Genomic DNA, 13,671 nt, shown 5'->3' with positions numbered 1-13,671 from the left:
CTCATCCATCGAGCCCATTTCAATCACAATTGAAGTCCACTGCACTCCATCAAGATGTCTACCACGGCCACCACCACCGAGACCAAGACCTTCGAAGAAGGCAAGGCCCAGACCTTCGGCGAGAGGTACGAGACCAAGGACCTCATCACCTTCGACGAGAACGCCGTCTACGGCGACTGGCGGGACGAGTTCCACAAGAACGGCTGCGTCGTCATCAAGAACGTCATCACGCCCGAGAGGGCCCAGTACTACGCCGACAAGCAGATCCAGTGGCTCAAGAACTTCGAGCTCGGCTTCGACGAGAAGGACCCCAGCACCTGGACCGCCGGCCACCTGCCCGTCAGCTTCAAGGGCGGCATGTACTTCCTCTACGGCTCCGCCCACGAGAAGATGTCCTGGGAGGCCCGCATGGAGCCCGCCGTCCGCGACGTCTTCACCCAGCTCTGGGGCACCAACGAGCTCATCTGCTCCTTTGACGGCATGAACATCTCCATGCCCAAGCGCACCGACGTCCAGTGGAGCCCCTGGCCTCACTGCGACCAGAACCCTCGCCGAAAGGGGTGAGTACCTACCACCCACCCTTCAATCCCACCGGCATGCCACGGAGGAGCCCAAGAAGCTGACTCGTCATTGTAGCATGCAAGCCGTTCAAGGTCTTCTGAACTACTCGCCCAACGGTGACAACGACGGTGGTCTCGTGCTGATGAAGGGTTCCGCGAAGCTCTTCAACGAGTTCTTTGCCGAGAAGCGCGATTCCGCCGACCACGAGGACGCTCCCCCGCCGGAACTGGAGTTCATGGACCTGTTCCTCTTCAGCAAGAAGGACGTCAAGTGGTTCGAAGACCGCGGCTGCGAACTCGTCAAGATCAATAGCAAGTTTGCCCAACAGACCCATACTAGAAACCGAGCTAACTGAAATTCTTTTTCGCAGTGGAACCTGGCGACTTTGTTCTTTGGGACTCGCGTACGATGCACTACGCCAAGTTCCCCGAGGGCGACCAGATCCGAAATGTGCAGTACATCTGCATGACGCCTCGCCAGTTCGCCGACGAGGAAGCCCTCAAGGCCAAGAAGTGGTGCTTTGAGAACTACGTCGGCACCACACACTGGCCTCACTGGTAAGTATTCTCGATGCTTTGCCCAACCCACCTCGAGAGTGATCTGTATGCTGACAGTGTATCACCAGCAACGTCCGGGCTGCGGCGGAGAAGCCGATGCGTAACGGCGAGCTGTGCCCCAAGTACAGGACTGAGCCGTTTGAGAAGCCCGAGGTCACGGACGACATGCTGCGACTTGCTGGTATCAAGCCGTACTAGAGACCGAGAAGGGGGCTGGAGGCTATTACGATCATGAAACAAGAATACTCTGTACATATATATATGACGATCAATAACAATATCGATTTATTTCAGACGATTCTTTTCATCACCAATCCCTCTCATGGAAATTCGTGATATTTCACGCCCCAGCCAATACCCGTTTTCTTTTCCGGTTCGGAACGGGGTTACTTGACTCGGACTCTCACTTGATGTCAAGTATCAACAGAATCCCAACACTCAGGAATAGTAGGGTGATAAATGTAATGGTAGGGCTGAGTTGGCACGAAGCAGGTACGGTTGTGACTGACGGAACTTGGTAGTTTCGACAACAGTAATTGGATATCGCCAATCATGTATTATCTTGTCTATGGAAGAGAAATTTTGATGGCGCCCTTGGCACGATTCGCAATATACAGCTTGCTTGGTTTTCCGGTACCGAGGCACAAATCCCCCTTGGTCGCGCCGAGTACGTGATTGCGACACTGTCCGCGCGCTTTAGCGGCCTCAGGTCGCCCAGGATAGCCTGGGTCTGTCCCCAGTAACTGCCGAGTGGCGAAGCCTGCACGTTGGCTAGGTAGCCCATAGTTGCATCCGGATCTGGGAATCATGTCCCTACTTGCTATACCCGAAACCGAAGAATCATCGGCCCCTCCCCCGCATTCCCCAAATCGTGCCCGTCCCGGCCGGAAACTGGGGTAGTATCGCTGTCACGCATTGGCGCTCCCCCTTGGCACCAGTACAGATATCGGGATGGGGGTTGGCAAAAGAACGGGGAACCCAGTCCAGGGTCCCGAACGATACTGGGAGTTGGGGTGTGTGTGACCAGATGCCAAGGTCTCGGGGTCTGCGACAGGGGGATTGCTGCTCGCTGCTTACTTAGTACAATAACAATGGACTAACGCCGTTTCCTGGGGCTGATCAGATTGCCAGCGCGGCCGTTTCTTGATTCGTGTCTTGGATCGTCTGGCCCAGGTTCTTGGAGGAAATAGTGTCAACTCTTGGTCCGGCTCCAGGGGGGTCGTCTCCTCAGTTCGGGTCGGGTAACACACCCAGAACGTGATGGTAGGCGGAATTTTCTATATATGTGCGTTACATCCTGCGAACATATGAGGTAAGAAGCGGGTGAGGGCATATGGTTATGGTTGCCGTAAACGAGCTGTAGCCAGATCATAACCTCGTCTGCTCATAAATATTGATTGAGTTTTCGATCCGTCCCGTAGCACCCCCTTGCAGTTCTTGCAAACTTCCATTCTTCTTCACAAACACGCAATCATGGACGACATCAAGCTGAAGTCATCCGCTGACCATATCGAGGACCTCGGTGTGGTCAAGGACAGTGATGTCCTTCGGGGCGAGGTGGAAGTCATGGGCACTGTCAAGCTCACACACGGGAAGATCATCTATATTCCGACGCCAACTGCAGACCCGCAAGGCAAGTAGACCCTCGAACTGTTTGTCATGATGGTATTCGGCACAAGAACTGACTGGCATCCAGATCCTCTGAACATGAGCCTATGGCAGAAATATGTGGTTTTCATCGTGATATCCATCTGTAAGTAGACCCATCATTGTCCAAACGTTTGACCTTGTGCCCAAGCACGCCATGGCTTACACACCATTCAACGTACAGTCTCCTGTCTGGGCTTGTCCTTGATCAGCGGTTTTGGTGGTCTGCTTGAATTCTACATCCCAGACTACACGGCCGCGGGTAAAGGCTACGCCGACATCACCCATCTGATGACCTACCCGACTCTCTTCATGTAAGACAACGCCTTGCCCAATGCCGGTAACATGCATAATGACACGCCGACTGACCCGAAATTTTTGGCCAGGGGTATCGGAAACCTCTTCGGCATGCCGCTCGCGTACGCGGTCGGCCGCCGCTCCGTCCTCCTAGTCTCGACAATCATCATGATTGTGGCTGCCGGAGTCGCCGCTGGCGCGAAGAACTTCGAATGGCATCTCGCATCCCGGATGATTCTCGGACTCGCAGCGGGGCAGAGCGAGGCACTTGTGCCCATGATCACGCAGGTTCGTCGCAACCCATTGCTCCCACTTCCTCATACAACCCTTCGTGGCATTTGTGGAAGACTGACAAAATTGGTCGTGATGAAATATAGGAAGTCTTTTTCTTGCACGAACGAAGCCGAGGCTTGATGATCCAACAAACCATCCAAGTCATCTTGACCGCCGTCTGGACCGTATTCGCCGGCCCCATCGCGGGCGCCATCACGCCGCAGTGGTGGTACGGCCTCGGCGCCATCCTCGCGGGCGTGCAGTTCCTCCTCGCCGTCTTCTTCGTGCCCGAGACCAAGTACCACCGACCGATGAGCTCGTTCCAAGAGTCGTCCGCCTCCCCCTCAGACCACAAAAACGTCGACGACAGCGAGAACAATGCCGCGGCGACTCCATCGTCAGATACCCAGAGCAGCAGTGGTGGCACGACAGGGGCGGCGGCGGCGGCGACGGCGAGCATGATGTGCACCGAGCGGCCGCCGCTGGACTACGTCAACTTCGCGCCGCGCACGTGGCACTCCGACATGCGTCTCTGGGTCGGCGACATCGAGTGGCGCAAGGGCTGGGAGGCCTTCTACCAGACGTTCGAGCTGGTCCTCTACCCCAACGTCTTCTGGGCGCTGTGCATCAACGGCCTCACCCTGGGCGTCAACGTCGCCATCGGCACTACCGTAAGTGGCTTTCACCCCGAGAGAAGAAGGATACGCGGGACCGTGAAACTGACATGGTCCTCCCACCACCCCACAGTACGGCAACATCGTCACCAGCCCCCCTACAACTTCCCCCAAACCTCGGCGAGCTACGTCAACACGGGCCAGATCGCGACCGCTCTGCTGGCCCTCCCCCTCTTCGGCCACGGCTCCGATGGCCTGATCCGGTGGTTCTCGCGGCGCCGCGGCGGCATGCACGAGCCCGAGACGCGGCTGGTCCCGCTCATCTTCCCCATGATCGTCGGTGTGTTTACGGCCGTCCTGTACGGCCTCGGCGCCGCGCACCCGGAGCGGTACCACTGGTTCGTCTACGTCTGGGCCGTGGCCGCGTACTACTTCTGCTTCGTCGGCGCCAACATCGTCGCCATCACGTACCTGCTCGACAGCTACCCGACGCGCGCGGGGCCGCTGCTCATCATTATCTGCGCCTTCCGCGGCATCATCTCCTTCGGCGTCAGCTACGGCATCACGCCCTTCATCGAGACGGCGGGCTGGGATGGCGCGTTCGGCGCGTTCGGGGCCATGACGGGCTTCTTCGGGCTTATGGGTATCCCCATCTACATCTGGGGCAAACAGATCCGACAGTTCACCGGGAGGTTCGCCAAGGACAAGTCGGATTGATTGGGTGTACTGCTTCCTCATGTATGCACCTTGCCACACTGCTTGGAATGTTTGATGGAATGATGCGTTTGGGAGTCTGAAGTTGTGTTACTGTATGCTAGCAACAGCCAGATATGAAGTTTTCCGCGTTTGATTGACCAGTTCTGTTTCCATATAGGTCAAAAACCGCCCCAACGCATCGTAATATTCATCGTGAATCATGCTCATAATGACAGAACATAGCGGGCGCCAGTCATCCTCGAACCAAATGCAGTGTCGTGACTGAGATCTGGTAGCCAATCGTAACTCCAATGGCTGACCAACCCCCAGATCCGATCCTTGCGGATCATTGATAAAAGAACGTCTCGCTGCCGTCCCAAAACGCCGGATTCTATGCTCTTGTTTCCTCATAAAACATGAAAATGTATCGTGGTCCTCCCTTTTCGTGTTGATAGGCCATTGACACAGTGCTCCTACTAGAGATGCATGCCACCATCGTCCTCCGTATCGCCATTGGGGTGGTTCGCGTCGGTTAGCGCGCCATTCTGGCCGCCTTCGTGTGACGCCATGACTGAATCCACGAACTCTTGCGCCGACATGCGTTGTATGATGCCAGCATCCATAGCTTCCTGCAGCAGCGCCCGATCCGCGCCAGCGTTCTGTGAACTGTGTCCGTTCGTGCCGTTCGTAGCTGCTGCTGCGCCGTTCGTATCCGTCGTCGTCGGCGTCACCCTGATCGCCGTGGGGTCATCGGTCGTAGAAGAAGAGGCGCCGGCCGCCGGTATAGGACCCGCCACCAGCGACGACAAGAGCGTCGCATTCGCGCGGCCGTCGTCGTGCTGGCCTTCCTCCAGACTGGTGGGCGCCGTCGCGACGTCCTTGCCGTCGAACTCGGGCCAGCTCAGGCCGCGGCGCTCGACCTCGTGCCGGACGAGCTCGATGCGCTGCTGGACCTTGCCGATGATCTCCTCGTTCTCGCGGATCCCGTCGATGCAGATCTGGTCGGGGTCGGCGCCGTCGGCGCCGTCGGCGAACGGCTTCATCTCCGAGTTGGAGTAGTCGAGGTGGGCGATCTGGTTGCGCATCTCGAGGACTTTGAGCGCTAGGCTGGAGGCGGGCAGTTCCGTGAGGGCGCTGGCGAACTCGGCCGCCGTGGGAGGCCTGGCTTGGGCGGACATTTTGGGGTCTGGTGTGCGAGATGCGATGGGAGAGACGGGCTGAAGGTACGTGGGGTACCAGTCGTTGCCTGGTCGCGACGAAGAAGGAGGTGTGAAGTCGCGCGTGTAGAGGAGCTGGTCGGATTATCGAGAAACAAGGGATGATCCAATCTGTGTTGGGCTATTGGCTGTTGGGTGCAGGAAGTAATGCGTGGTCGATCTGGAGATGATGCTGTATTGATTGGGCTTGGGTTGTTGCAAACCGATGATCTGCAGCTCTGTTCGTCATGCAAAAGCTGCCTGCCGAAGTGCCTGGAAGCTGCTTGCAGTCCGTGGGCACATTTCATAGCGGGGCATTGAATTTGACCGGGGTAACCTAGCTCTTTGCGCCATTGCGTCTTCTACCAACGTGCTAAAGATACGCCCTAAGCCGTACCAAGCTTGCAAGCAGCTAACAGCCTGAGGTCCCCAACCCGCTGTTTGGCGGGGTGCCTGCCGATACTCGGACCCGTAACGGACGTGGACGGTAACACCAAACCCGGAGAACAGCGAAGTGGATTGGCCGCCAGCGACTTACGCAGACTGCCACTACTCGAATACGATTGGCAATCGCCCATGGTTTGATAAGCCCCCTGTCATTCGCACTATCGGCCAAGGTCCGATGATAGCCAGCGACGAGGCGAGGCGTCACGTATCACCCCAAATGCAGCACCGTTTGCCTTTTGGGCTTTCCTATCTTGGATAGGCCCCAAACCAGAGGAAGCCCCAGATGGTTGGGGTAGCATGAGCTTGCGTCGGCGCCATGATCTCATCCAAAGGCCGAGCTGTGCAGGTGAACGCTACTCTTAAAGGGGCAAAACACCCCCGCATCGCCTCACTCCTCCTCGAAGTACGGTGTGGTTTGGTAGGCAGTTCATTCATGAATCTCCTCCATTCGAAACCAGATCATATCAAGTCTCCAGCTATCGTGAAGCGAAATGCGTTGGTCAAACTTGATCTGCCTGACGGCCGGCGTGCCGATTGCCCAATCGGCAGTTGCCGGCCGGTATTCGTTCGGTGGTGGGCAGCAGATACTCGGAGGCGGTGGTGATGCCACCACGTCCTCCAAGTTCACCTGCGACTTGCCGCCCGTCTTGGATCCATCCGCCGATGGATTGCCGGCAGCACGGGATCTGTTTGGCGACGGTGAAGCCTTGTTGAAACAGGTCGAGAGACATAGCCAGCTGGTCAAGATCCCCTCGATCTCCTACGACGATAACGGCGAGCCGGGCCAGGACCCGCGATGGAACGTCTTCTACAAACTCCACGCCGCTCTGGCCTACTTGTACCCGAATGTGTAAGTTCATTCCACTCGCCCTGCTGTAATCAGGGTTCCGGCAGTAGCAATCAACTGACACCTACATATGTAGTCACCTCCATATGGGCCGCGCCACGGTCAACACGTTTGGGTTGGTCTTCAGCCTCAAGGGGACCAATCCCGCACTGAAGCCACTCATGCTCACAGCCCATCAGGACGTGGTACCCGTGGCCGATGAGTCGACGTGGAAGTACCCGCCCTTCTCCGCCCACTTCGATGGCAGGTGGCTTTGGGGCCGCGGTGCTTCTGATGACAAGAATAGCTTGACGGCATTGATGTCAGCGCTGGACACGCTTCTGTCAAATCCAGCCTGGGTCCCCAAGAGAAGTATCGTCGTCGCTCTTGGCTTCGACGAGGAATGCTCCGGTCGGCGTGGCGCCGGCGAGATCGGCAAGTACCTGGAGGAGCAGTACGGCAAGCACTCCATGGCCATCGTCCTAGACGAAGGCGGCATGGGACTCGACCTGCTGGAAGGCAAGACGCTGTATGCCCTCCCAGCCGTCATGGAGAAGGGCCACGTCGACATCTGGCTCGATCTCAGCATCAACGGCGGCCACTCCTCGACCCCCCTTCCCCCACACCGGCATCGGCATTATGTCCGAGATCGTGGTAAAGCTCGAGAAGCATCCCTACGACCCGAAGCTGATCAAGGGCTCGCCCATCCACAACCACCTCGTCTGCCAGGCGCGGTACTCGCCCAAGGCGGTGCCCAACGTGACCAAGCTGATCGAGAAGGGCGACCTCGAGGCCCTGGCCGAGGAGCTCGCCACCGTCGACCGCAAGACGCAGTACCGCCTGCAGACGTCGCAGTCGGTCGACTACTTCAACGGCGGCGTCAAGATCAACGCCATGCCCGAGAAGATCCGCATCGGCGTCAACCACCGCGTCGCGCCCCAGAACTCCATCCCCGAGGTCAAGGGCCGCATCCTCGACCTCATCAAGCCCATCGTCAAGCACTACGGCCTCGGCGTCAGCGCCTTCAAGGGCGAGGACAACAACCCCGACGGCATGGGCGAGTTCGAGCCTTCGTACGACGTCGACTACAACGGCACCTTGACGCTCAGCTCGACCCAGCCGAGCAAGGTCGCGCCCATCTCGCCGTCGTCGGGCAATATCTGGGATGTGCTCTCGGGCACCATCCAGCACAGCTTCGCGTTCGAGGATGGCAAGGTCGTCCCCGTGGGTGAGCTGATGACAGGAAACACTGACACCAGGCACTATCTGCGTAAGTCCCCCCATTGCTGCAGACCAAGTCGCCGTGATGATAGCTAACCATGTAACGTTGCAGACCTGTCGAAGCATGTTTATCGCTGGACCCCGACGCGCAAGGGCGGTACGCAGAACGCGCACACTGTGGACGAGGCTATCGACATGCAAGCCCACATGGAGGCATTGAGATTCTACTATGATCTGGTCAGAAACTTTGACGCTGCCGAGGTTTGATTGGGCGGCATTTCCCTTCAGGATATGTAATGGTTTCACTTGGGTATTTGGTACATGAAGGTCGTCAAGTCAACAGGAAGTAATGGTCTTGGATTGGATGGATTAAGGAGCAAATTGCAACATATTGGAAACTTACAGAATGTATTCCAATAAAACCAGAACTCCTTCATTGATGCCCCAGGAGTCTACAGTGAGAAAAACATCGTGTTGTGGAAACGGAAAGAGTGGCTGGCCTCTACGAGTGGCTCATGACGGGGATCCGAGAATGAGGACTCAGTGCTCCGGGAATGCTACCGGGCCGGGCGAGTACCAGAAGCCGCGGACCACGATTTGCATGGTTTGACGCTGGTTGGGAGCCCTCGCCATCAAGTCTTGAAAAGGGCGGATTTAGGGGACCGGACCATGATTAGTAGGGGCTTTACCAAACAAATCCTTCCAGGGATGGCTGGGGCGGATAATGCAAGGGATGGCTTTTTATGCAACGATAGAAAGTTAGGAGGCATAACAACATCATTAAATGTAACATAGAACATAGCCAGAACATCCATGACCCATCCCTTTCTGGCAGCCCCTTGAGTTGCACAATGTTGCCTTTGCGTTTGCACCAGCAAGGCCCTTAATTGGGCACATGTTGCCTTCATCCGTCCACCTGTTCCATATAAATCAACCATCTTCCGAACTTTTGCTACTAGACAACGACACTAACCGTTCGGAGCGCGCATCCGCATCCGCCGTTTGCAGCCCTATCAGACATGAGCACCGGCAGAGCAGACCCTGGCGCAGCGTTGGCGGGCACCGGTGCTGAGGGCGACCACAGCGACCATGCGGCACACCAGTATTCTCTTGATAATGTCCAGGGTGAAGCACAGAAAGAAGAGGAGCGTGCATACCAGCAGGACTATCGATTCTGGTCCGTCATCATTGCACTTTGCACCATGCAGAGACTGTGTTCGTTGGACAATACCGTCGTCGTCACCTCCCTTCCCACCATCGTCAGCCAACTGGGCCTGGGCAGCAGTCACATCTGGGTCACCAACATATTCTTCCTGGCAACGTAAGCTCCGTCTGATTTTCTTCTCTCCCTCTCTTCTCCCCTATCTTGTCCGTCTGCTAGAACAGAAACTATGAGCACAGCTCCGTCGTCCAGCCCCTCACCGGCCAGCTCGCCGGCCTCTTCGGCCGCCGCCACGTCGCCCTGTTCGTCGTGGCACTGTACACGCTGGGCAGCGGCCTCTGCGGCGGCGCCAACGGCCCCGCCATGCTAATCGCCGGCCGTGCGGTGCAGGGCGCCGGGAGCGGCGGCATGACGGCCGTCATGGGCATCGTCATCTCCGACCTCGTCCCCTCCGCCAGCAGAGCGCCTACCAGGCCATCCTCGCCATGACGTACGCCGTCGGCATGGCTATCGGGCCCGTCGTGGGCGGGGCGATTGTGCATAACACCACGTGGAGATGGGTTTGTGAACACTACAGTTTCATGAACTAGAGGCATGACAGTATATCTGACATTATTTCTAGGTCTTTTACGTCAACCTACCAGTCGGCGGTGTCTCCCTTTCTCATGGCTCCTTTTGCGCGTCAAGTGGGACAAGGAGACCAAGACATGGGATAAACTCAAGCGGATCGACTACGCAGGCAATCTTCTCTTGGTTACGGCCACGGTATCGGTGCTCATCGCCCTGACTTGGACCGGCTCGGTGTACCCATGGTCATCTTACCACATCCTGGTTCCGTTTATTCTTGGGCTCGCGGGACTCGTGGGTTTCTTTTCTCTCGAAGGATCTGCATGGGTGTTGGAGCCTGTAATGTATGCTGCCCGATTTTCCTCTCTCTCATCCTTGCTCTCTCTTCCCCTTTTTCTCTGTCAGTGACACGCCCCCTTTCCCCGCCTACGACGGCAGCGCTGGCTAACTCGCAACCTTGATAGGCCGCTTCGACTCTTCTCCAACCGCACTTCAGCCATCATCTATGTGAACACGTTCATCGTCTCTATGCTGAACTACTGGATCTTCTTCTTCCTCCCTCTGTATTTCCAAGCCGTCCAACTGTCCACCCCCCACCCGCTCCGGCGTGCAAATCCTCCCCATCACCCTGATCGCCGTCCCCGGCGCCGCCGTCGGCGCCGTGGCCCTGGCCAAGTGGGGCAAATACAAGGCGCTCCACATCATCGGCTTCGCCTTCCTCGCGGCAGGCATCGGCTCCTTCGCCGTGCTCGACCGAGACTCGAGCACGGCGGAGTGGGTATGTCTCCAGATCCTTCCGCCCGTCGGCGCCGGCATGGTCCTGGATACTCTGCTGCCCGCCTTCCAAGCCGGCGTGGAGGAGGCGGACTCGGCGGCCGCGGCGGCGAGCTGGTCCTTCGTGCGCAGTTTCGGGAATATCTGGGGCGTTGCTATTCCGGGCGCGGTGTTCAACAATTACAGCAGTCGGTTCGCCGCCGAATTCATACCTGCTGACGCGGGGACGAGGGTGGCGCTGCAGAACGGCGATGCGTACTCGAGTGGCACGCGGGACTTTGTCACGTCGTTTTCCGAGCCGGTGCAGAGCCAGATCATCGAAGTGTTCACCAGAGCCCTGAGTAAGGTCTTTCTTATCGGCATTGCGTTTCCGGGTTTGGCGTCCCTCCTGTCTTTCGTCGAGCAGGAGGTAAAACTGCGGAAAACACTCGAGACGGAGTTCGGACTCGAAGAAAAGGAGAAAGCAAGGCACAATGGAAAGGTCTGATGTATTCGCTCTGGTGAGCTATACCAAAGGGTTTGCATTATTCTATGCTTTAACTGATCTATTCAATACATGGTGTAGTAGTATCAAATGTGGCTGTTGGTCGCCGACCGCACGGCAACCCACCCCTTGTGCGTCTTGGCAAGGTTCTGTATGATGCCAGTTGGAAAAGCCAACAGCCAACCGTTGAACGATTTTATGCATCTAGAAAGTACTGTCTGGTGCCTTAAAACGAGGAAGAAGTATTCCTATTGCCGGTCTGGTATCCTGCTGGATACACCTGAACACTCAGTGGTAATTGTATTTCGTTAACCTTCCTTGCTTCTGGACAAACCCTGGCTTTCACCCTGCTAAGTTCTATTCCCATCTGAAATACTGCATTTCAATTTCAATTGATAAGAAAGCACCAACATGTCTTTAGAAACCTACGACGTCGTCATTGTAGGCGGCGGTACTTCCGGGCTCGTACTGGCAAACCGTCTTACCGAGGATCCGAACCTCCAGGTTCTCGTTCTGGAGAGCGGTAATGACCGTGCCAACGACCAAAACACCCTGACTCCGGGCGCCTGGCCCCTGCTGACCAACTCTCCCAATGACTGGACCTTCCAGACGGTCCCTCAAAAGGATCTGGCAAGGCAGATCACCATCCCCCAGGGAAAGGCCCTGGGAGGTTCGAGCGCCATCAACAGCTTCCTCTTCAACAACACGTCCAAGGAGACCGTGGACGGATGGAAGGCCCTGAATGGCGACCAGGGTTGGGACTACGCTGCGTACAAAAAGGCCCTGGAGAAGTCGTTCACTCTGCACAGGGCGTCTGGCGAGGCGGAAGGCGACGGCCCGCTTCAGCTTTCCGTCGGGTCGTCCAAGGGCTTCTGGGAGAAGGCCTGGGTTGAGGGTCTAGGGTCCGTCGGATTCCCGGAGACCGATTCCATCTCCTACCGTGTCGGCGGGGCAAACATCGCCGCCGAGAGCATCGATCCCAAGACGAAGCAGAAGAGCTACGCAGCCAGTGCCTATCTGGATCCCGTTCGGAACAGATCGAACCTGACCGTCCGCACGGAGACGACCGTGACCAAGATCCTGCTTGAGAAGTCTGCCTCTGGTGGGGACGCTGCCACCAAAGGGGTCCAATTCATCTCAAATGGCGGTGACACTCAAACCGCGGAGGCTCGCAAGGAGGTGATCCTTACTGCCGGGGCCATCAACTCACCCCGCCTCCTCGAGCTTTCGGGTGTAGGCGGAGCCAAATTGCTCCAAAGTTTGGGCATCGACGAGGTAGTCGACAACCCCCACGTCGGCGAGAACCTCCAAAACCACCTCTTCACGGGCCTGGTCTTCGAGGCCAACGACGACGTCGACACGATCGACGCCTCCTTCCGCCAGGAGCGCGAGGCCGTCGACGCCGCCATGCAGGACTACGCCACCAAGGGCACGGGGCCCATGAGCACCAGCAACATGGTCACCATGGCCCAGCTGCCCCTGCCGGAGTTCCATGGCCCCGAGGGACAAATGAGAGCCAATCTGATGCTGACTCAAGCGCGTGAAGCGTTCGTCCCCGACGCGTCCAACCCCACTACGCCGGCCTTCGCTGAGGCGCACGAAACGTTCGTGGGGCGCGATGTCCTGATGAACCCCGCGTCAGCGGTGGGCAACTACGTCTTCGGGCCCGCGTACGCGCCGTTCGACGTGCCCGACGACCCAGGCCACCGCGCCCCGGGCAAGTGGGTATCGGTGGCCATCGAGCTGTCGCACCCGCTGTCACGAGGTTCGACGCACATCACCAGCGCCGCGGCCGACCAGACCCACACGAGCGAGGGCGTCCGGGTCGACTGCCGCTACCTCTCGCACCCGCTCGACCTCGAGGTGCTGGCGCGCCAGGTCCGCTTCACCGAAGACGTCATCAGCCGCGCCGAGCCCCTCCGCCGCCACCTCAAGCCCTTCGCCAAGCGCTTCGAAGACCTCGAGGCCGCGCGCGACTACGTCCGCCGCTCCGCCAACGGGACGTACCACTACACCGGGACGTGCGCCATGATGACGCGCGAGCTGGGCGGCGTCGTCGATGGCCGGCTGCGTGTGTACGGCGTCGCGGGCTTGCGCGTGTGCGATGCTAGTGTTCTTCCGATTGAGCCGACGGCGAACCCGCAGGCGGTCGTGTACGGTGTCGCGGAGCTGGCTGCTGGGTTTATCAAGGAGGATATGGCCTGAGTTGGGAAGTCAGACACTCCATGGTGGCAAGCTCGAGTTTAGGGGGCCGTCGGTCGACTTCGGTACGTGGTTGGAAGAATACAGCAGGCTCACCCCAGGGCAAGAGCAGCTTGTCGGTCAATCATACTGTCGCAGATTCATTGA

General features: G+C 57.8%; 6 protein-coding genes across 6 annotated transcripts; 5 read left to right on the top strand and 1 right to left on the bottom strand.

Annotated features, from left to right (window-relative positions):
• Positions 1-54: 54 nt before the first annotated feature.
• PG986_004552 (uncharacterized protein) lies at positions 55-1,316 on the top strand (the record flags this gene model as incomplete). Its single annotated transcript, XM_066840774.1, has 4 exons — positions 55-560; positions 637-872; positions 932-1,118; positions 1,187-1,316. The coding sequence occupies 4 exons, from the start codon at positions 55-57 to the stop codon at positions 1,314-1,316; spliced, it is 1,059 nt and encodes a 352-aa protein (XP_066703401.1).
• Positions 1,317-2,591: 1,275 nt separating this feature from the next.
• On the top strand, positions 2,592-4,666 carry PG986_004551 (major facilitator superfamily domain-containing protein; the record flags this gene model as incomplete). The annotated part of the gene is made up of 5 exons (XM_066840773.1): positions 2,592-2,755; positions 2,798-2,871; positions 2,950-3,079; positions 3,152-3,350; positions 3,440-4,666. The coding sequence occupies 5 exons, from the start codon at positions 2,592-2,594 to the stop codon at positions 4,664-4,666; spliced, it is 1,794 nt and encodes a 597-aa protein (XP_066703400.1).
• Positions 4,667-5,121: 455 nt separating this feature from the next.
• PG986_004550 (uncharacterized protein) lies at positions 5,122-5,823 on the bottom strand (the record flags this gene model as incomplete). The annotated part of the gene is made up of 1 exon (XM_066840772.1): positions 5,122-5,823. One exon carries the CDS (start codon positions 5,821-5,823, stop codon positions 5,122-5,124), a length of 702 nt encoding a protein of 233 aa, XP_066703399.1.
• A 956-nt stretch (positions 5,824-6,779) lies between these two features.
• Positions 6,780-8,602, top strand: PG986_004549 (carboxypeptidase S; the record flags this gene model as incomplete). Its single annotated transcript, XM_066840771.1, has 4 exons — positions 6,780-7,138; positions 7,212-7,755; positions 7,802-8,384; positions 8,448-8,602. The coding sequence occupies 4 exons, from the start codon at positions 6,780-6,782 to the stop codon at positions 8,600-8,602; spliced, it is 1,641 nt and encodes a 546-aa protein (XP_066703398.1).
• A 752-nt stretch (positions 8,603-9,354) lies between these two features.
• PG986_004548 (uncharacterized protein) lies at positions 9,355-11,325 on the top strand (the record flags this gene model as incomplete). Its single annotated transcript, XM_066840770.1, is given in 6 exon segments — positions 9,355-9,656; positions 9,737-9,941; positions 9,959-10,057; positions 10,185-10,408; positions 10,529-10,586; positions 10,639-11,325. 6 exon segments carry the CDS (start codon positions 9,355-9,357, stop codon positions 11,323-11,325), a joined length of 1,575 nt encoding a protein of 524 aa, XP_066703397.1.
• A 408-nt stretch (positions 11,326-11,733) lies between these two features.
• On the top strand, positions 11,734-13,527 carry PG986_004547 (GMC oxidoreductase; the record flags this gene model as incomplete). Its single annotated transcript, XM_066840769.1, has 1 exon — positions 11,734-13,527. One exon carries the CDS (start codon positions 11,734-11,736, stop codon positions 13,525-13,527), a length of 1,794 nt encoding a protein of 597 aa, XP_066703396.1.
• Between the last annotated feature and the right edge of the window lie 144 nt (positions 13,528-13,671).

This window comes from Apiospora aurea (genome assembly GCF_038362705.1).
Source record: "Apiospora aurea strain CBS 24483 chromosome Unknown utg000003l_segment0_segment0, whole genome shotgun sequence".
NCBI classification, from domain to species: Eukaryota; Fungi; Ascomycota; class Sordariomycetes; order Amphisphaeriales; family Apiosporaceae; genus Apiospora; species Apiospora aurea.
The sequence above is the reverse complement of the archived record's forward strand: the minus strand, read 5'-3'. Positions and strand labels throughout refer to the sequence as shown.